General features: G+C 49.3%; 1 protein-coding gene and 2 long non-coding RNA genes across 12 annotated transcripts in view; 2 read left to right on the top strand and 1 right to left on the bottom strand.

The window, feature by feature from the left end:
- Positions 1 to 928: 928 nt before the first annotated feature.
- LOC118541016 (uncharacterized) lies at positions 929 to 11144 on the bottom strand. 3 transcript variants are annotated; one of them, XR_013442293.1, is made up of 3 exons: positions 11005 to 11144; positions 4224 to 8060; positions 929 to 4094 (listed from the first exon to the last, which is right to left on the bottom strand). It is a non-coding gene; the product is annotated as an uncharacterized LOC118541016 (long non-coding RNA). The 3 variants fall into 3 exon arrangements; XR_013442292.1 differs by lacking the exon at positions 11005 to 11144 and adding an exon at positions 9080 to 9151; XR_013442291.1 differs by lacking the exon at positions 11005 to 11144 and having other exon boundaries at positions 4224 to 7618; positions 7706 to 8986.
- Positions 9431 to 22321, top strand: part of MARK2 (microtubule affinity regulating kinase 2) — a 56401-nt gene continuing 43510 nt past the window's right edge. For all 8 annotated transcript variants that reach the window (XM_036100409.2, XM_036100405.2, XM_078057866.1 and 5 more), the window contains exon 1: positions 9431 to 9652. In XM_036100409.2, the coding sequence (XP_035956302.2) occupies positions 9599 to 9652 (54 nt within the window). In that variant the 5' untranslated portion in view covers positions 9431 to 9598. The remainder of the gene's footprint in view (positions 9653 to 22321) is intronic.
- LOC118541015 (uncharacterized) lies at positions 11870 to 21024 on the top strand. Its single transcript, XR_004919912.2, has 3 exons — positions 11870 to 12406; positions 19022 to 19132; positions 19267 to 21024. It is a non-coding gene; the product is annotated as an uncharacterized LOC118541015 (long non-coding RNA).

Below are 22321 nucleotides of genomic sequence, written 5' to 3'. Positions count from 1 at the left end.
TCAGGAGAACTGAGACGTCTTCCCTTGAGGGCCTGGGGACCTGCGGTAGGTTCGGGGTGTGAGGCAGGAATGGAGTCAGGTGGGAGTGGGGAAGGTCATTCACGATGACAGCCGCTCAGCACCTCGAGGCTTTGCTCCACTCAGGCCGTGGTGCGCAGTGCCCTTGCCATGCCGATCTCCAGAGCCCCCACCGAGGTCCCAGCACGTGCTGGGAGCATAGCTTGCTCCTGGCCAACTGAAGGGACTCACAGCAGATGCAGAAGGGCGCTCATCTCACCATCCCAGGTGACAATGTCTGGGAACCAAGCTGAGGGCTTTGAGGTGGAGGGAGTCCTGCTCCTCCCCTGTTCCTTTTCCAGAAAATGCCTCCTGGCCCCTTGGGAGGGCCCTGCTTGCTGGTCCTGGCCTCACTCAGCAACCTCTGACCCTGAATCAGGCTGGGCTTGGTACTTGGGAGCTACAAAAGCAGGGACAGGTACAAGAGTGTCCACGTGAGCTTGGGGGGCTCTAGGGGGCAGGGCAGGGGGAGCTTCTCCTATCCCAGAACCTGCCCTTTCCCCTCCACCCCTCCCTGACCTAGAGCAAGTCTTCTTGCCTGTGGCACCCACATCTTCCTGGATGAGCAGTTTGCCTCTGAGACACTCACCCACAGCCCTCTGAAGTCACAGCTGGGGCCGAGATAACCACACCGGTACAGGGGTTCAATGCTAAGGCTCAGGAGGTCCTGGAGCCCCAGCCCAGGCTGTGAGCTGGGTGAGAGGCATGCGCTGTGAGTTCCAGGCACTCGGGACGCCGATGTGGACAAGAGAAACAAGGGCCATTCTGGGGGAGATGGACAGTAAACGGGGAGGTTCTCAGTATGTCCGGCCAGGATGAGTGCGTGGAAGAAAAACAGGGCATGATAGAGGGACACTATTTTTTCTTTTTTTTCTTCTTAATTTATTTTCTGATCATAGACATTTTCAAACACACCCAAAAGTAGAGAAGGGGTACTGGGTGGCTCAGTAGGTTAAGCGTCTACCTTCAGCTCAGGTCATGCTCCCAGGGTCCTGGGATCAAGTCCCGCATCGGGCTTCCTGCTCAGTGGGGAGACTGCTTCTCCCTCTGCCTGCCGCTCCCCCTGCTTGTGCTCTCTCATTCTCTCTCTAATAAAAAAATAAAATCTTAAAAAAAAAGAGAGAGAAAATGGCATAATGAACCCTGATGTGTCTTTGACCCAGCTTCAACAAATATGGCCAATTTGGGTTTATCTCCCCACATCCTCCTCTCTTCTGGATTTTCTTTTCTTTTTTTTTAAGATTCTATTTTTTTTTTAATTTTGTAATTTTTTTAAAAATTTTTTAAGTAGGCTCCACACCCAGCATAGAGCCCAATCAGGGCTTGAACTCATAACCCTGAGATCAAGACCTGAGCTGAGCTCAAGAGTCAGACAATCAACCAAGCCACCCAGATGCCCCCCTTCTGAATTATCTTAAAGAAAATCCCAGACAGGGTGTCATTTCATCTGTTAATAGGTTTGTTTGTATCTCTAAGAGACAGTCTTCAGTGAAACACATCAATATCACACTTTCAAAATTTATAATCCCTGGACACCTGGGTGGCTCATTGGTTAAGCATCTGCCTTTGGCTCAAGTCATGATCCCAGGGTCCTGGGATCAAGTCCCGAGCTGGGCTCCCTGCTCGGCGGGGAGTCTGCTTCTCTCTCTGCCTGCCACTCTTGCTTGTACTCTCATGCTCTTCGCTCTGTCTCTCTCTCTCTCTGGCAAATAAATAAAATCTTTTTTAAAAAATAAGATAAAAAATAAAAATTAATAATCCCTTAAGGCACCTGACTGGCTCAGTTGGTAGAATATGGTCGTGAGTTCATGCTCCAGTTGGGCATGGAGCCTACTTAAAAAAAAAAACAAAAAAAACAAATGGGGCTCATGAGTGGCTCAGTTGGTTGAGCATCGACTTTTGATTTCAGCTCAGGTCATGATTTCAGGGTCCTGGGATCGAGTCCCGAGTCTGGCTCTGCGCTCAGCAGGGAGTCTGCTGGAGATTTCTCTCTCTCTCTCTCTCTCTCTCTCTGCCCCCCCCCCGACTCTCTCTCTTTCTTTCTCTAAAATAAATAAATCTTTTCAAAAATCATAATCCCGGAGCGCCTGGGTGGCTCAGATGGTTAACCATCTGCCTTCGGCTCAGGTCATGATCTCAGGGACCTGGGATCGAGCCCCGAATCAGGCTCCCTAGTCAGCAGGAAGCCTGCTTCTCCCTCTCCCTCTGCCCCTCCCCTCACTCATGCCCTCTCTCTCTCTCTCTCAAATGAATAAATAAAATCTCTGAAAAAAATTAATAATCCCTTAATGTCATCTAATATCCAGTCAGTATTCATATTTCCCAATCGGTCCACGTATGTCTTTTTGTTTTTAATTTTCTAACTGCAGTGAAAATACGCATATGCCATAAAATTTGCCATCTGAACCATCTGCAAGTGTAGCAGTAGTGAGTACGCTCGCACTGGGGTGCAACCTATCTCCAGGAGTCTTCCATGAGTCTCTTTTCCCAGCTGATCTTTGAATCAGGAGCTAAGCGAGGTCCACACATTGTATTTCAACTTGTGACAGCCTTTCTTTCCTTTTCTTTTCTCTTGTTTAAGAACATGGTGGCTTGTTCCGTGAACAGAATTTCCTCCATTCAGGATTTGGCTGATTGCACCCGTGTGACACCATTTGGCATGTTCATCCATGAAGGAATGTGGTTTTGAGGTGGGGGCTGCAGAGGGCTTCCTCGGGAGGGGACATTTAAGTAGGGAGTCATGCAGTTAAATGGGGAAAGGGAATTCCGGGCAGAGGGGACGAGGTGAGCCAAAGCTCTGTGGCTTTCATTCCCGGGGGCTTCACAGACAGCCTGCTCCATCCCAGGCCCCATAGGGGCCACCAAGGACACTCCCAGGAACCACAAAATACCCCTACTCTCCTTGGGGCTCGGGCTCTTCTTCCCAGGGAGGGCGGCAGGGGAGGAAAGTGGTAATTTCATCTCCAGACACCCTGCCTGACGGCTCCAGCTGTGACTGTACAGCGGTGGGTACATGGGGACATCATCTTGGCACACTGGTGAGTCCGGCCTAGCCTGCCCCGCCCCCGCTAGAAAGCCAGTTAGAGCCCTGGACACCAGCTGGTACCAGCTGTCTCTGCCAGCTCCAGGTCGGCAAGTCCAAGGCCCATCCGACATCCTCCTGAGATGGGAACTCCTTGAGGGCCCGTCTTCTTCATGCCCCCACAGGTTGCTCCGATCTCTGCCAGTCCTTCCTTGCAGCACTTGCTTATCCTTGAGGTCAGACTCAGCGTCACGTCCTCTCAGAAGCCTTCCGTGCCACTCCCTCCAGGTCCCCTGATCCCTCTGAGCCCCATGAAAAACCACCCACTTCCGCTTTCCCCTTGGCTTCTCCCAGGACCTCTACCAACGTGGCAGCCCAGCTCCCCATCCAGGATGCCCAGCCTTATTCAGTGATAGTGGCAGCAGAACCCTGCCCGGGGACAGTGACCCAGTGTGGGAGCATGGGTTGGTCCAAAGGGCACCTCCTCCCAGGAGAAAAGACTGAAGGTGGCTTCTCTGCCTGATGCCCCTTCCCCCGCCTCCCCCAGGGTGGTGTGCACTGGTCATCCTGCCGCACTGTGAGCACACATGAGCGAGGCTGGTAGGGACACCGTCCCCTCCATCCCAGGCAAGGTGGTCCCAGGCCATGGCTGAGAAAGGGTGAGAGGGATATGGTTGCTGGGTTTGGGTTTTGGAGACTGTCTCAGACCTCAAGCTGCTGTAACAGAATACCATAGACTCGTGGCTTATAAACCGCAAACCTATTACTCACAATTCTGGAAGCTGGAAGTCCAAGATCAAGGCGCTGGCAGGTTCAGAGCCTGCCTCCCGGCTCACAGACGCAGTGTTCTTGCTGTGTCCTCACGTGGAGGAAGGGACTGGGGAGACGTGTGGGGCCCCTTTTATGAAGGCACCAATCTCATTCTGCCCAGTAGGCCATGCAGGGCCCTCCAGACCTCATCACCTCCCAAGGCCATCACCATCACCTTGAGGGTTAGGACTGCAACATAGGAAACCTGGGGGGGGGGGGGGACACAAACATTCAGACGATACCATTATAGACGACCCCGTAGAGAGCAGCGAATCCAGCTCCCCCTCATCATTCAGACAAGGAGCCTGAGACCCCGAAGGGGGAAGGGAGTTACCTAATGGCTCACGTGATCCATTAGTGACAGAGCTGCGACCAGAATGGGCTCTCTTACTTCTGGTCCAGTGTTGTTCTCCAGGGAAGCGGGGAGGTTATAGCAGAGAGAATTAAAAGGAGATTCAGGGAGGCTGGCGAGAATATGCCTTATAATAACAGCAGCTCACACAAAGCGCTGGCCGTCCCCCGGGCTCTGTCTAAGCCTGTTCCGTATATTAACTCATATCCTCACCAATCAACCTTATGAACTAGGTACGTTTATTCTCCCCATTTAAAAGATGGGAAAATTAAGGTAGAGAGAGGTTAAGAGGCTTGCCTAAGATCACAGAGCTACTAAGGAGCACCTTGGCGGCAGAACGTGTATGTTCACTCACTACCCTATTCGCCTCTCACGGAAGCCTGGGCTTGACTCGCCAGTCCCACTCCCGCAGCAAGGAACTGAGCTTCTCTACACTTGGACTTCCTAATATTGTAAGCCGGGGGAAATAATGGTGCCTCCGGCTCCTCATAACTGTGATAGCGTCCACACGGTACACAGCTCTCGATGCGTGTTAACAAAACCAAGAAAGGGGAATGCGAATGGTAGTGCCGGCCCAGGAGGTGGTTGGGCAGGGCATGAACATTCGAGTCCATGAGTGTGCTAAGATGCACATTTTTTTCACACTCCAGCATCTCTGAAATGCCCTGACTTCAGTATGGTGTCTGGGAGTGGTGATAAAGCGCATGATGGAAATTTAGAGACACCAAGAAAAATAGGATAAAGCTCTGTGAGATGGGAGGGTCTGTGGTGAGTCAGAGGGCCAGACATCTGACTCTTGATCAGAGAGTAATTCTGGACCCTGTCTCCCACCCCGGAGAGTGGCCTGCCGGGAATGAGCGTGCTCTCTGGCTCCCCTGCTTGGGAGGAGAAAGTTGAAGAGTTGCGTTGTTTCGGAGGGGTGAGAATAAGGATGTCTTCCATTTGAGCACCCTTACCTCCCCTTGACTTCTGTCCTCACTGCCTGCCCACGATGGGAGAGCTACCCTAACCCCTCTGTGCCTGCTGGGGCTGGGAACCCCACAACCCCTGTCTTCCCTGATTCCAGGGGACATCATGACTGCTCTGGAACCCTGGTCCTGTTGGTTGGTTTCTACCTGGTCTGAGGCCTGTGGTCGATGTCTTTTTTGGGTTTGTTTTGTTTTGTTCAGGTGAGAAATCTTGGAAGTACCCTTAATTCCTCTCTCACACGCCCCCTAAGCCAATCCATCAAGAAATCCTGTCAGTGGGGGGACCTGGGTGGCTCAGATGTTTAAGCATCTGCCTTCAGCACAGGTCATGATCCCAGAGTCCTGGGATCGAGCCCCGCATCAGGCTCCTTGCTTGGTGGGGAGCCCGCTTCTCCCTCTCCCTCTACTGTTCCCCCTACTTATGTTCTCTCACTCTCTCTGTCAAATAAATAAATAAAATCTTAAAAAAAAAAGAAAGAAAGAAAGAAAGAAAAAGAAAGAAAGAGAAAGAAAGAAAGAAAGAAAGAAAGAAAGAAAGAAAGAAAGAAAGAAAGAAAGAAAGAAAAATCCTGTCAGCCCTGTCTTCCAGATATATCCCAAAGCCAACCACTTCTCCCCACGTCCACTGCTGCTGCTCTGTCCACGGGGATGGAGTGGAGAGGAGTCAGTCATCATCTCACCCTCGAATTTTCCTAAAAGTCTCCTTCTTGGTCTCCAGGCTGCCGCTTCTGCCCTGCCTCGTTAACCCTCTCCTCAACTCAGCAACGGGTCTGATCCTGTCCCTGCAGTGGCTCCTCATCCATTCCGAGGAAAAACCAGAGCAGTGGCCCACCAGGCCTGGCTTTTTATGACGCCTTTCTGCCCTTTTCTCCTACTGCCTACCCCCTCTCTGCTCCAGTCCCAGTGGCCTTCTTGTTCTCCTGCCCCAGGGCCTTTGCACTGGCTGTCCCCTCTGCCTAGAAAGCTCGTCCCCCAGATATCCACAGAGCTCACTCCCTCACCTCCTGTAAGTCTTTAAGTGTCACCTTCTGGGTGAGGCCTACACTGACGACCACAACTCATATTCCTCCCACTCACCCCTGCAATCCTGATTGTCCTTAGCTGACTGCTTTTATTTCCCGTGGCCCTTAATCCTTACTGTTATGTTTGGTGTCTGTCATCCTCTAATTGAGACCTAAGTTCCCTAAGGGCAGAGATCTTTGTCGATTTTGTTCACTGACCTACTTGAGGAACCTAGAATAATGTCATACTACTACATAGTAGGGGCTCCATGGAGATTTGTGAATGGATGAGTCTGCAGATTGAAGAGGGGTAACTGTGTGGCAATAACTAATCTTTGAGGAGAAGTAGGTAGGTTAGGGGATTTGAGAAAGTGATGTTTGAACTGAATCTTGAAGTCCATCTGGAAGCCGAGGTTGGTGCAGAACACGGAGGTGAGAGAGCTTGGTGGCAGGGAAGGAATTAGGGGGAGGTGTGAACCAGTGATACCATGCTGGAGAAGGTATTAGCAAGGTAAGTTGAGGCTAGACTGTGCAAAGCTTTGAATGCAGGCTACCACTTTTCTTACCACCAGGACCGGCTCCCAGATTTGTGGGGCCTGATGCAAAATGAAAATGCAGGGCCCCCTTGGTAAAAATTTCAAGAGGATAACAGCAGAGTATTGAATCAAGCTCAAGGCCCTTTTAAGAGTGGGGCTCTGTGTGACTGCATGGGGCCCAGGCCCAGGAAGCCAGCTCTGCCTATCCCACATGGGAGCTGGTGAGAACCTTCTAGCAGGGCAGAGATGTAATTGGAGCCGGACTTTAGGCAGATTATTCTGGTATGTCTGGTGGGATTAGGTTGGAGGGAGTCTAGGCAGGGAGACCAGTTAGGCAGCCTTGTGAGGAAGAGGAGGGGACAGGTGAGGTGGGGGTGGGTGCTAAGGGACACAAGGCAGGGGTGAGAACTGGAGTGAGTTAGAAGCATGGAGGAGGTAGAGTTTGCTCAGACAAGAGCATGGCCAGGAAAGACCCCCAGGGCACCTTCCTTTGCTCCTCCAACCCTTTTCCCTTCTTGCCCTTCTTTCCAGACCCAAGCCTGGGAGTGGTATGGGGCACAGGAATCTGTGGTGTGTCTCCCTTTGGCCACCAGAGGGCAGATCATTCTCATGGATTTTCCCAGATGAATTTGGGGTGGGGGAGTAGACTATCCTTGGTTCTCACCTCTTCCTCTCTTTTCCTCTCACCTCCTTCTGTGCTCCTTCATCAGCTTCTTCCTCAATGACCGGGCGCCTGACTGGAGCCAGAACGGGCCATGGGGAGGTGTCCTGGAGGACTGTAGGTGGCACCTGTTGCCTCAGGAAGTACTCCATACCGTCCCTCGTTGCATCTGTCCAGCTGCCTGTTTCTCTGGGCGACGTGGCCAAGGGCTCTGCTCAAGATGGGAGTTGAAAGTCAAGTGTCAGAGGTCCATCCAGCACTTTCCCCCACAATTCCTGGGGCCTCTCTGCTCCTGTACCTTCGGGGACTTGCTGCTTGAGCCTGGTCTCTGGCTCCTGTGGGGACTCTGGCTTCTGCCCACCGTAAGCTGCTGTTGAGCCCTGGGGTGGGGGTGGGCGAGTTCCAACACGTCCAGGGTACAGTGGGTGGGGGCAGCTTAGAGCCGGAGGACTGAAACCAGCCTACTGCCTCTCCCTGGTGAGACAAGTCTAGGGGGAAGTGAAAGTGAACTTCCTGTTGGAGTTGGGGGCTCTCAAAAGATGAGAGGGACCTCACTTTATTGATGACACTGAAGTCCAGGAAAGGAAGGGAACTTCTCCATCCTGAGGAATCCTCATTTTCAACCGGTTTCTCTTTTCTGTGAGCTTTCTTGTCTTAGAAGGGACAAATGAAAAATGAATTAAGATGAGAATGTCTTCCCTGCCTTACCTTACAGGGGTATTTTTAAAAGGTAAACCAGCATGACTCAATATTACCACAGTGTAATGTCGTTTTGTGCTATTTTGAACAATTTAAAAAAAGAGGTAAGTGGAATTCAAAGACGTTATTTAGAATGTCATCACTGGAACAAAGGCATGAATTCTCTTAATATAAGGACATCAAGGAGCCTAAACTCAGAGATGTTATGTAATCTTTCCAAGATCACATCGCATTTTCATTCCACCGAGCTGGGGCTGGAATGCAGGGCTGGGGGGGACCCCCGCAGCCTCCCGCAGCCGGGAGCCTAGGACGCTGACCTGGTGCTTGCCCCGGACCTTAGGGAACACTGCAGACTAGACGTGGGGTGTATGGATAAATAGAAGCCCAGATAGACGACGGCAAGTGAAGAATGCTAAGGAGACAGGTCATAGACTAAGGCTGCATTTGACAGGTGACACACATGTTGATAGGCTGGCTGATAAACGAGATGGATTTTATGAGCTGACAGACTGATGAGCAGACACGCAGACGGGGAAGTTGCCTTAGAACCAAAGGATGCCAATCGTTGGGACGGCTCACAGCCTTATTTTCTATTTAGTCAAATAATAACGTGCGCAGATGATCCGCGCTCCCTGTTCAAGGTTTGAAAATGCCCGGAAACTGACGGAAAGACACGAGGAGTCAGACTCTGGGTACTACCCGACGGAACAACTCGGGGATCGCCGGGCCTCGGGTGTTGCCGGAAATGGCCGACGACCGCCGTGGGCTGCGGGGCGGGACGGGGGCGTGGCCGGCTCACTGCACGCGGTGCCACTTCGGGTGTTTCCGGAAACCGCGGCGAGCCAGCCTGAAGTGGGCGGGGAAAGGCCTATGGGCGTGGCTGGAGTCTCCCGAGTAGCTTCGTGGATTTCCGTAAGCAGAGCCGAAGCTTGGGCTTCGGAATCGAGGCGGCGCGCGCGTCCGCGGGGTTTACCTTCTTCGGGTGTTTCCGGAATTCACCCGTAATCCGCGGCCGAGAGGAGGAGGCGCGCCCCCCTCCCGTTCCTCGCCGCTTCGGAGGTTTCCGGCTGGTGCCGGCGGAAAGAGCCGAGGGCCGGCGGTGGTGGCGGCCATGTTGGGAGCAGCAGGTCCGGCGGCGGCTGCCTGTGTGCCGGGCGCGGAGCAGTGCCGCTGAGGGCAGGGGAGGAGCGAGGCAGGCGGCCGGCTGCGGCGGCAGAGAGTAGGCGGAGCGGCGCGGCCCGGCCGAAAGGCGGCACAGCCCAGCCGGGGGTCGGGGGGGTGCGGTCCGGAGCCGCTCGGAGCCGGCGCGGCCTAGCCCGAGCGGCGCATCCCCGGGCTGGCGTGAGCGGCTGCCCGGCCTCCCCGCACCCCCGGCCGGGGCCCATGCGGCGGGTGCCCCTGCTGTGAGAAGCCCCGCCCGGCCGGGCTCCGCGCCTTCCCTTCCCTCCCTTCCTCCAAGCTTCTCGGTTCCCTCCCCTGAGATACCGGCGCCATGTCCAGTGCCCGGACCCCCCTACCCACGCTGAACGAGAGGGACACGGAGCAGGTAAGGAGCCCCGAGGGCTCCCCGAATTCTCTGGCTGGGCCCCTGCACCTTGCAGAGCCTCCTCCCTCCTCTGCTCTCCTCGTGTCCCTGCTGCCACCCTGCAAGCCTCGGCTGCCCTGTCATCTGGCTCTCGGCCTCGCACATCTCCCTCTGAGTCCTGTCCTGGGACCCACCTCGTCCTGACTCCAAGCTGCACACTTGTCTTTTCTGCTGACACCCCCCCCTCCCCTCACCGCCCTCCTGCGCTCTTCCGTGTTACCTCCCTAGCTTCCCCTTCTCTTCCCTTTTTCTCTCAGGGGCCTTTCTGTTCTTCCTCCACCCACGCTTAAAGCCGCCACCCTCCTGCTCCTCGAATAGCACCCCGCGATTTGCCCCAGATCGTTGTCCACCTCTTCCTCCATCTCTCTAGCCTTGCTTCTCCTCCTCCCGCACCGGTTCTCCCAGTCCCTGGTTATCACCCTCAGGGTCCTTGCCCCGGAGTGTGTTCTCGATCCCTATCCCCTTCCAGTAACCCAGCTTTTTGCTTTTTTTTTTTTTTTTTTAACCCTCTTCTCCAAATTGTGCTCTCCCTCATGCTTGCAACCCACCAGCTCCACCCTCATCACCTTTCCAAATGGTTCGCCTACTCTTTGCTCATCACTTTCCCTGCTTTTCTCCAGGAGCTCCCTGGTGCCTCGCGCTGGCATTTGTTGCTTCCGTGTTTCCCATCCTGCTGTCATGCGCAGAGTTTCCCACAGGTTGTCTTTGGGGTTCCAGTCTGAAGGATTCCCTTCAGAGTCCGGATCCCTCGCGTTCTGTTCCCCTCAGGTTTGGTTTAAGTCTCCGGGCTTTCTGTTTTCTCACTGAGTGCTTTACCAGCCTGCTCCCTGGACTCTCCCTACCGAGGGAGAACATTCTCCCAGCCCCATTCTGTCGGTACCACCTGTTGCTGAGTCCTTTCCCCCCCCATCACGCTCCCTCGCCATCCTTGCCTTTCTGTCTTCTCACACTGCAACACAAACCATGATGCCTTCCTGTGTCTTCACTCCTGGCTCTGTCACTTTTCATAGTTTCTTCCTCCTTGCTTGGTGCCTTCCGGTTTCTCTACCCTCACCCAGTCTTCCTTGCTCTACCTCTTAACCAGGGTTGTCTTTCATCTCCGGATTAGTGTCTTCTTGCCTTCTTCACATCATATTTCTTTGCTCCACACATGCCCCTGTCCGTTCCCTCCCCGATTGGCTTGTGTTGTAACTCCCCGTCCAGACACTCGGCGTACTAGTTTCTTGAGCTACACAGCCCCCACCCCCCCGCCCCGTCCTGGCAATCACTGCTATCATCTGTCACCCAGGCTTTAGCGTTTTCTGTCACCTCACCTGTGAGCTGAGAGGCGTCCACTTTCCACCCCTCCCCTATCTTTCACCGCGTCCCGAGTCCGTTGCTGACTGCCTACTGCTCTGGGGAGAGTCCCCTGCCTGGCACACCCTTGTCGGTGGAGAACTTTCCTAGGCCAGAAAAACTTGACTTGAAAAAGGAGCTGTTCACCCCTGGGGCTGCAGCGCCTTTCTGCATCCTCTCCCTTATGACATCCTCTATGTTTTCCTCTCATTCCACTCTTTCTTCGTAGCTCAGTAGAACCGTTGTTCTATTCTCTTGCATGTTCACATCCTTCCCTGGAAAATCTGCCCTCGTTGAGTTTTCCTGCGTTTTTCTCTTGTGTCACCCGCCCTCACTCTCTGTCACCTGGGCAGTCAGGAACTCAGGAGGAGTTCTGGGCCGAGTTTTTCTCTGCACCGGTTGACCCTTTTGTTGCTGATGGATTGATTGCTTCTGGGGGTGAAACGAGTTGGGAGGGAGGGCCGGTGGATGTCTGTTTCATCACTGGGTTTTGCAGCTGGCTCTGCATGGGCCTGAGGTCTTTGGAAACCGGAGCGTGGTCTGCATGTCCCAGTCTTGCCCTCACTTGCCAGCTGTTTCTCTCCTTGCTGGGAACCGCTTTTCCTAGGCCCTCCTGAGGTGGCCTGTTCCATTCCTTTTCCCATCACGGCCTTTGTCTTAGCAGGTAAACCCTGCTTAACCGGAGAACTTTCCCAGACTGTTGATTATGAGCTGGTAGGAGGAGGCCAAGTGACTGACTGACACCCTCAGGCATGTGGGGCGTGGCGGTGGAGTGCCTACTCTCTTCCCCGAGGCTGGGGGGCGGGGGGGGGCGGGCATTGTGTTCTGCCGAGTAGGGTAACAGACTGCCTCAATGTGGTTTCTTTGTGCTGGTTACTAAATGTAAATGTATTCTCGCCATGGTCTTTTTCTTGTGATGTGTGCATTGATTTCTCTTCCCTCCATGCCTCGCAGACTGCTGAGCGCGTAGTAGGAAGTCGGTGCACACCCATTGATTTTATGAGCGCAGTAATCGGGTGAACCATTTGGGAATGCAAGCTGCGCTTTGATAACTTTGTCTGGAGCAGTGGCTGCATACTTTGTCATCCTGTTCCAAATTATGAATTACTCATCCCGTTTGCACTCTTTATGGACTTAGGTTCCCCTGAGCCACTTCATCGCTTCTGCTGGTGTTTTCAAGGTAGCCAGTCATGCTATTTACTTGATGCTAAGTCTGGTCCCAGTAAAAGCACAGCCATTGGAAAAGCTTGGATACACCTACCACAGGCAGATACCTGTATTTTTCAAAACAAGGGAAAAGACAAGTCGCAGCCCTTCTGGTCACAAGGTCAGGGATGCCAGAAGCATCGGCCTCCTTTAAAGAGTAGATGATGCCACCAGGTAAGAGCAAGAAAGCTCTTGGTTCTGTTGTGATTCTAGTCGAAGTAGTCCCGGAAGTTCAGTCATTGCAGTAAGCCGTAATGTTATGAAATAAAAAGCAAGGGATTTGGTTGGCCTGATTCCTTCCCCCCAAAGATGCTCTATCACTGTATTTAGGTTTAAATTATTTAAACTGGTTTCACCGGGAAATACGTAAGCAAACTCTCCTAGTTGTCTTCAAGCTCCGACTTCTTTTTTGCTCTTCCTCTCCCCTTTTCTTTATTAAAAAATGTGGCTGATGAGAAGCTGTTTCCAGGAGCTCTTTGATCACATCTGAATTAAACACACATAACAAATACACAAACAGAAAATGTGGAAGCATAAAAATAAACCTTGTGTTGCAGGAAGAGTGCCTGTTTGCTGTCGACTCTGCTCCTCACAGTGAAAGTGGGAGATAAAAGAAAGCCAAGCCCTGTCTCTAAGATGGTTTTTGTGACACCTGGTTGCAGATGTGCTTTCTCACAGCCCTAGACTCTTTCATTTGCAGGAGGGTTGTGACCTCGGCTGGTAGTTTTGGGGATTCTCAGTCTGCAAGCTGAGCTTTCTGTCCACTTCTTTTCCAAATGGCTCTGCTGGCCTGGAGTCTTGGCTGTGGTGAAAGCAATCAGCAAGATGACTGTTTGTCTTCCAGCCAGGGGCAGCAGTAATAGGCAAGTGCGGAGAGGGGTCCAACTTCCAGAGTTCTGCTGCTTGGCCAGAGCTTCCTGTAGCACCTGGTAGAGGGCCTGTGTGGCTTCAGACCTGCCCCACCCTTGGGCCTCAGGAACCACGACGGAGGGCTTCTGACGGAAAGCAGGAGCCTTTCACTACCAGCCCCACTTCAGCTGCAGTGGGCAAGGGAGGGGGTTGCTGTCATTCTGGGGAGTGAGTGGCATTGTTTATTCTTTTGGGTGGTTCTGGGAAGAAGAGTGTGGAAGTCTGGCTGAAGTGAGCAAATCTAACTTATAGAATCCTGTAAAGAACAACTGAGCCGCTCCAAACACACATCCCTTGGATGCCAGTGTTGATTCTGGCTGAATGTTGCATTGAATAATTTGGTTTTAGTGTCGACTCTAGTAGAGAGCTCTCATTTCCCTCCATGTCCCGGGAGCTATGCGGCACTGTGTTCTGGGTACAGACTCCCGGCTTCTGCCCTTTGACTCTGGCCAAGGGCTCCTTAGTGGTGCTGCCTTCTGGTCGGAGGTGTGGGTGGATGACATTCTCACTTCCTGCATGGCCCTAGAAATTAGAATGAGGCCTTGTTAGAGCAAGGGCTTTAGGAGTCAGGAGTTCACAGAGTTGCTCACCATACCATAGTCTTTGAACCCAGTAAAGGTAACTAACTAGTAACTTGTAATAATTTCTCTAATCTGTGGCTTTGGGAAGTAGCTAAACAGATGGATACAGGACAGTCCTTGAAACTTGGACTGCTTTAGATTAAAATCAAGTTTGCCCAGGGAATGACTGCATCTTTCAGATGGTGACCAAAGATTGGGCCTGAGATTCTTTTCACTGTCAGTGTCTTAACTGATGCCAATGAGATAGGAAAAAATTGAGAATTTGCCTGAGAGGTTTGCATGGTTAGATCTCTTGGAAGTCAAAAACTTCTCCGACTAGACACTTTCCCCTTTGGACAGAACAACCCAATTCTCTGGGCATTTCACCAGGACTAACCCGTGCCTCCGTGAACTCTTTCCCATTGTGCACTTAGCCACCTGGCTGGCCTTTCTCTTCTCCCAGGAGCTTCCATGACTTTCCTACATATGTATTATATCAACTGGAATGAATATTTTATGCTTAGAGTGCAGCCAAGCCTCAGACTTTGTGGCCCATTATTGACAAGCGGGGTGGGGGCTGGGCGCCACCTTTGGCCCCATGATAGCTCTGCTAAATGGACTCTCCGCCACCCCCCTCCCCGCCCCCCAGCAGCACTTTGAAGCCCATTAATGGATCGGGATGAAGTAACCTCAGCAGATGGAAAGGGCGAGGAGGGTGGTTGTCCTTCCTTCCCCAAGACTGCCTGATGAGGCTTTCCTGCAGTCACCAGGTCCCCCCCTCCAGCCCCTGCTGCCTGGTTAAGCTGTAGACTGGGGCTCCTAGAGGCCGCTGCGGTGAGAGGAGATGGAGAAAGGGTTCGATTCTCTCGGAGCCGGTGGTGCTGCCAGTTTTGCCGCTTGCCTAGCAAAGCAAAAACTGAGAGGGATGGGGAAAGGGTGGGTGGAGTTTAAACCTAGGCCTTCCTCCTCCAGCGGAAGTTCAGCAAAGTGACAAACCAGATAGGTGGCTGAGTTTCCTTCTCTTAATGGGAGATGCCAGCATTTGTACCTTTTTGCACTTCTAGTTTGGATTCTCCAGGCTTTCTCGCAGCCTTCATCAAACACGAGTGAGTCACTGCAGTGTTATCTGTGCATTTTCCCCTTCTGTCTCAGCAGAGGGAAGAGTAAGCCTTTACAAACTTTGTGGGGGAGGAAACCACCCATTTCCACTTCTGGCATGGGAAGAGGCCATCTCTCTCGACGTTAACTCTGAAAGCTCTAGCTCTCGGAGCAGAATGTCACCACCCACCACAGCCCTTTTGGTGTTGGCCGCTGAGTGCCTTTGCTGTCCTTTGGGCTGCCATGGTGCATCTGATTCTGAAATAATACCACGAGAGAATCTGACCTCTTGGTTTCCAGTGATCCTTCAGTGAAGGAGGGATCTCAGTTCCTTCTCTTGCCCACTAGGCCTGCTCATCCTTTAGGAAGTAGAAATAGGCCAGATCCCTTCACCTGTCTGTCTGCTTTTGCTAGAGGGTTTTAAGTTTCTTGGTCCCTAGGCACTCTTTCACCCTACTTCCATTTATCCCTACATTTCTCATTAGAAAATGAGGGCAGAAGGGGCAAAAACAAATGCATTTCCTTTTGCTCATCAGATGGTTAATGTTAGGCTTATGAAGCGGGGTAAGCACAGGTTTGGTAGGCGAGGGCAGGATGGACACTGATATTGATGGCTAGGTGAGTCCTGAAGGACAGCAGATAGAAGTGGGGAGGAGGGGGGCAGGGAGAGAGGAGAAAAGGAGGGGTGTGTTCAATGATTGGCTCCAAGCCACCTTTTTCTTTTTAACATAAGGAAGGCGGAGCAGACCAGAGGCTTCTCGGTAGAACCAGTCAAGCTGGTTTTGAGCAGCCTCGGCCTATTTTCCTGTGTGCTCTTTGGGAAGTTGGCCATACCAAGGTCTGCCTCCTCTGGGGCTCTGCTCATTGAGGTATGAGTTTAGATGAGGTCTGTAAACTCCCCCAGCCCCTCCCAATACTGAATGGTCTCTGAGCCGGGCCTCTCTACATGAGCGGGCTCTCTCTACACCTAGGGCTATTCAGGGCAACTTTGTCTTACACACTTTTCACCGGACTCTCTAAGATACAGCTCTTGTTCTTGAGCCCCCTTCGCAGGTCACGGCTTGGCAGAAGGCCCTCCAGCCTGGCCAGGGAGAAGGGACTGGGTCTGTGGTTTGTGGATGGGGAACAGACCCCTGGCTGTTGTGATCTGGCAGCTAAATCCAGTAAGACCCCACACCTTTTGGCTTGATGCAGTGGGACTGTCTGTCCAGGCCTCCTGGGTAAGAAAAAAGGAGAGGATAGTTTTTGGTCTTTGGCAGCTCAGCAGGTACTTCAGCCACGGCGAACAGTGTGAGTTTGTTCCTGATCCGTACCTGTAGGAAAGGTGGGAGTCATCAGTCACCATGTGCTGGCACTTCCTGAACAGTGGCAGGAAATCTTTCTCCGGGAAAGGACATAGGATTCTGAGGCTCCTATGACCATCAGCGCTACTAATACAGCAGGATTGTTTTCCCAGTCCCCCACTAAATGGAAAACTCCCACGTCCGAAAGTTTGGTGATTAATGAGTGAAACCACCTGCAAACATAGTTCCAGCCCTTGCCCCTGCCCTTGGCGATGGGCTGCTCCTGTCGCTACTACAGTGATCTATTCATTGCTTCTCCTGAGCACCATTTCACTGAGGGTTTTGTTTTGGTTACTGATACCCTGTATGGAGGGTGGCCCCCTTTTCCTGCACCTTCTTTAGACCCGAGGGTCTGCTGGCCTTCCCCTACCCCGCATCACTTCCCCACCTCCCCTCCACAGATGGCCATCATCTGAGTGTCTTTGCATGTGGTGTTGGATGCACTTGTGGCTTGTTGCTTTGTTTTTGCCCACAAGAGTTTGAATTACTGGTTCTCTAGTCACAGGAAGTGGGGCCCCTTAGGCCTGCTTGGTCTAGCAATAGCATTCTAATTGAGTTGAGCCTATGGCAGAGTTGAAAAGAGATCCCAGCACTTGGGAACATCCAATAAGGGGTGTGTTGTGGTTACAGCAGGCTCTACAGTTCGATTCCCTGTACTGGAATCTTGGTCAGTCCCTACTATGACCTTGGGCTTACTTAATTGCTCCAGGCCTGTTTGCCCATCTGTAAAAAAGGAGTAATGATAGTACCTATCTAGTAGGTATAGTTATTGTGAGCATTAAAAGGGGTAATGAATATAAAGCACTTAGAATAATGCCTGGCAGGACATAATAATCATTGTTGTCACCATTCTAGTTGAGCGACTCAGTGGGTTTTCTCTGAGCACCACACAACTCCAGGTCAAGATATGTTGGAATTTCTCTGCATTGATTGAAAGAATCTTGGTTTCTTTTAGTCATTAGGGTCCCTTAGGTGCTTTTTCCAGCAATTAAAAAAAAAAAAATTGTTTATTTTGGGCGCCTGGGTGGCTCAGTTGGTTAAGGATCTGCCTTCGGTTCAGGTCATGATCCCAGGGTCCTGGGGTGTCGTCTGTTCCCCCCCCCCACCCCGCATCAGGCTCCTTGCTCAGTGGGGAGCCTGCTTGCTTTTCCCTTTCCCTCTGCCTCTCCCCCTGCGTGTGCTATCTCACTCTCTCAAAGAAATGAATAAAATCTTTTTTAAAAAAATTGTTTTAGTTCATTGTTTTTTTGGGTTTTTTTGTGTGTGTTTTTTTGTTTGTTTTTGTTTTTGAGCCAACCAGCTATCTGAATAGAATGCTGTTGGAGAGGTTTAGGTACTATTGAGATTACTTTAAAAAATGGGGATGCATTTATTTACAGGATATCAATATGAGGTGATTTTAGCGATTAAAAAAAAAAATAAAGAAACACCCCAAAACATTGCCTTCTGCTCACCCATATTTCTGTATTGTGAGTGGTGGTGGTGGTGGTGGTGGTGGTATATGTGCAGCCTCATCGGTGCCTGGAAGGCCAAGTCCAAAGTCACCAGAGCATGGGTTTTTCTGAGTGTTGGGATCCGGGTATTACAAGAGGCCCGCTGAGCAACCCCATGGGATTTCTTTCACGTTCCTTTCTTCAAGTGCAGTATTTACGCTTTGGCAACAGGAGAAAGTTCCCTGTTTCTCTTAAAGACCACATGGGAACTTAGCAGCTAATAATTTTAGGTTCCTTTTTCACTAGCAAAGGGGCCTTCAGGGGCAGGTCCTTGTTATCTCTGTTGGCTTCCCTGAAGTGAGAAGAAAGGCTCCCCCCTCCGCCCCTTTGTGAGGCCTGGAAGGGTCGCAGCCATTTCTCAGCTGCTCCTAGGAGTTTGCGGACTTTGAATCTTGGGCTGAGATTTTGGTCTCAGTTGGTTCCTTGTTTATCTTCATCTCTTGGGGCTTCTAGAGCCTGAATGCCTGGTCAGAACAGCAAGTAAGTTGCTTCGTTTTTTTCACATTGCAACTGCTGCCAAGGAGAAAGGTAACAGTGTCGCCTCAGAGCTGGTCAGGGAATATTTCTTTCACCGTATTTTCCTCTTCCTTTTGACCCCTCTGCTGACTTCTCTCACTTCCTTTTTTTCTGTTTGATTTCTTTGAACTCTGTTCCTTCATTATCACTGTCCATCTCGGGCTTTCATCTCCATATCCCACTCTGCCTGACCTGTTTTATGCCTCTTTTGTGGCAGGGCTCAGGAGAGGAATTCTGATAGTCTGAGATCTCCTTCATGTATAGAATCCCAGAACCACCCAGTCCTTTCTCCTATTCCTCTGATTTCTATAAAGTTAAGGATTTGCTGCTTTAGAAAACATTTTCTTTTTATGTCTCTGGAGCCACCTTCCTTAGTAAAGCCAGGCTTGGCAATCTGACAACTTACTAGGGTCGGCATCCCAGTTTCCCTGGTGACAGGGTCTAAGCTAGTTCTGGGCTGTTTTCCTGTGGCCTGTCCGGAATGCTCCAGCGCTGGACCCTGTCTTGAGAGAGATCTGAGGAGGCGCTTGTTAATTCTGGTAATGCGATATTGAATGTAGCTCCCGAAGTGTGGTTTGAGGACCCTGGGGCTCCCTAAGACCCGTTCGACGGTACATGAAATCAAAATGAGTTTCATCACAACATTAATGCATTATTTGCCTTTTTTCACTCTCGTTCTCTCGATGTACAGTGGAGTTTTCCAGAGGCTGAATGATGTGTGCTGACATCATCACTCTTGACTAATGAAACGTGTGCTTCTGTATTCTTGTGTTTTCTGGAATGTTTAAGGTAGTCCTTTAAGATATAAATATGGAAGTTTGCAATGATGGACCCGGTTTGTTCTCAGTACTTCTACTGTACTCTTACTAGCTGTCTTCAGTGGTGCCTGCTGGAATCCCTGTAAACCTCACTGTTGTCCTATAAATCATTATTTTGAAATCCCAGCATTTTCCTGGCACCTTCGAGGAAACACAACAAGAAGTAAGTACAACTTGTAAAACTTACTTGTAAAAGCTTTGGGGAAAGCTTCTAATTTTAAAAATTTCACTTACAACTTATTTTAGCACTTTATTCTAAAACAGAGGAAAATTTATCATATTTCTCTTATATTTAAGGATGGATTGTTGGCTTTAAAAAGGGAGATTAGAAGACTTGGCAATCTCTGTTTACTGAAACGGACACATCAACAAGTGAATGGGAGGAATCTGAAGAATCTAGGCAAAACTGTTAATAAGAAGTGAAAAGTTATTGAAAGAGTCAATATTATAAGGAAAGCTGTTTTATCGTACCTTATGCAACAGGACACGTCTGTGTAGTATTATAGTGCCAGTTAAGTTGCAACATCATGTCAAGACCAATCATTCAGAGCTTAAAGAAAAAGGAATTGAGTATTTTAAGTGTATACACCATGAGCTCCTTAAATAAGAGCCAAAATTTGCTCCAGCTTTCCAACCTAGAAATGAAAAAGTCACTGAATCTTACCAGATAAGTTTTGACATTGCTTTGGCTGGAAAAGCCCACCCAATAGCCGAGAGACTAATAAAGTCAGTAAAATCCAGGGCAGGGGCACTTCATGTGTTACCATGACTCGTCGAATTAAAGATCTAGCTACAAATACAAAGACTGAGTTCCTATCTTGTTTGCAGAATCGTGCTTTTGCCTTACAAATGAGCAGATTTACAGACATGGCTCAACCTGTGTCCGCACCAACTACGCCTCAGAGAATTTTCTTTTATGTGAATGCTCAGCAGTGAACACAAGTAGTGATAAGTATGCAAGGGGTTGAATAACTCCTTTGACTCTCACGGTTCATCCATTTGCACGACTGGTGCAGAAGCAATGGCAGAGAATATTGCCGGCATCATAACATGAATCAAGGCAGTGAGTGGCACCAGACTCTACCAGTGGTGGTAGTCATGGACTTCTTTCCCGCTCTGCGTGTGCAGTTAAAAAAAAGAAGAAGAAGCCATTTTCACTTAAGAATGTCTTGGATGAAGCACTAAAAATTATTAATTTTTATTAAATCTCAACCCTCTAATAAAAGTCTCTTTAATATTTTGAGTGATGAAATGCCAAGGATCCATGGAGCCTTGCTGCTGGATACCATAGTACAATGACTGTCTTGAGAAAATGCACTAGTGTGTGGGAGCTGAACCAGCTGCATGGATCATCGTTTTTACTTGAAAGAACAACTGACGGATAAACTAGTTATTCATACTTGAGTGTTTAGTGGACATTTCCTCGAAATTGAACAAATTGAGTCTGTCACCATTGCCAGTGATAAAATTCAAGCTTTCAGGTGAAAATGAGAATTTTCGAAAACTTGTATTTATCAAAGACTTTTTTTTTTTTTTTTTTAAAAAGATTTTATTTATTTATTTGACAGAGAGAGACACAGCGAGAGAGAGGGAACACAAGCAGGGGGAGTGGGAGAGGGAGAAGCAGGCTTCCCGCGGAGCAGGGAGCCCGATGTGGGGCTCGATCCCAGGACCTTGGGATCATGACCTGAGCTGAAGGCAGACGCTTAACGACTGAGCCACCCAGGCGCCCTGTCAAAGACTTTTTTGATGAGACCAGTTGTAAAATTAATGGAATGTGATTTTTTGATATTGTATGAAATGTCAGTATTTGGAAATACTGTATAATTCAACGAAGGAACATTTCCCAGATTGTTAGTAGGTAAAAGAGCCACTCAAAAAGTGCAAGATGACCAATGGATTTTAACGTTAAAGTACACAAAATTCATTGATAAAATCTCAGATTGCACATTGCAACTAACTTTTGAAAACTACTACTTTTGAGTTTTGGTCTGGTGGTGAAGAAGAAAAATTCTCAGTATCTGAAAGGCTATTAAACTCCATTTTCCAACTACAGGTCTGTATGAAATGAGATTTTCTTTATATCTTACAACCAGAACAACAGATTGAAGCACATCGAATGCAGAAGCAGAAGTCAGCTTTCGTCCATTAAGCCAGACACTAAAGAGATGTACAACAATGTAAAACAATGCAATTTTTGCCATGAATTTAATTTTGTTTTAGAAAATAGTTTTTTCACACAAAGGTATAGGTTTTCCATATAAACATGTAGTGGGCTTATTATTTTGAATGAATTAATAAAAATATTTTTAAATTACCGTTTCAGTTTCTAATAAGGTAGCTGTCAATAGCTATAACCCCCGTAAACAAAAGATTTCTGCAGTCCTCGGTAATTTATTTAAGAGTGTAGAGAGTTCTGGAGACCAAAAAATGAGAAGAACCTTTGTTTGTAGACAAAACTTGAGTTGATCGTCTGTCTTGGGTTGGTTACTTGTGATGACTTCATAAGGAGCCCTTGTTTACAATTCCAGCTGCTATATAGTCCTGTCTGGGCCCCAGAGACTTTGACCCAAGCTAACTTATTTCCTTCTAATACATACAGCACTGGCCCCTTGAGGTTTTTCATTGTTGTTTTATCTGTGGCTTGTTTGTTTATTCACCCTCCCTCTTTGTCCTTAAATTTTTTTATTTTTCCCGTTTTCCCTTTCTCTTTATTCTTTCAAGTTTTCCTCATTTTTTTCTTTAGTTTTTTAGTGTGGGGTTTTTTTAGTTTTTGGTATTTTGTGTTTTGATTGGATTATGAGATTAGTTCATGGGGTGGACTTCCTTTGGTACTTGTGAAATTGTGGTTTGGCAAATACAGTTTTTTGGGTTTTTTTGTTTGTTTTCATTAAAAATAAGTAACTCATGGGGCACCTGGGTGGCTCAGTCAGTTAAGCATCTGATTTTTGGTTTCAGCTCAGGTCATGAGATCAAGCCCCACATGGGGGTCCGCGCTCAGTGTGGAGTCTGCTTGAGATTCTGTCTCTCCCTCTTCCCTTCTGCATGTGCATGCTCTCTCAAATAAATAAATAAATCTTAAAAAATAATAAGTAACTCATGTTTACATGTAATGGGTTTATTGTGTTCTTTTAAATGGATGGATACATATTCAAGTCTTTTCTCATTTCTAATACAGTAAATGTTAATAGATACCGTCCATATAAACAAAAGCTTTTGGGAGGACTCCATTATTTTTAATAGTTGCAGAGAATTTCTGAAACCAAAAAGTGTAAGAATCACAGATGTAGACAAAACTTGGATTAATTCTCCCTGGCTTTGGTTGGTCGATTTCTTGGTAATTTCATAAAAA

This window comes from Halichoerus grypus, chromosome 11 (genome assembly GCF_964656455.1).
Source record: "Halichoerus grypus chromosome 11, mHalGry1.hap1.1, whole genome shotgun sequence".
In the NCBI taxonomy this organism is placed as follows: Eukaryota; Metazoa; Chordata; class Mammalia; order Carnivora; family Phocidae; genus Halichoerus; species Halichoerus grypus.
The sequence above is the reverse complement of the archived record's forward strand: the minus strand, read 5'-3'. Positions and strand labels throughout refer to the sequence as shown.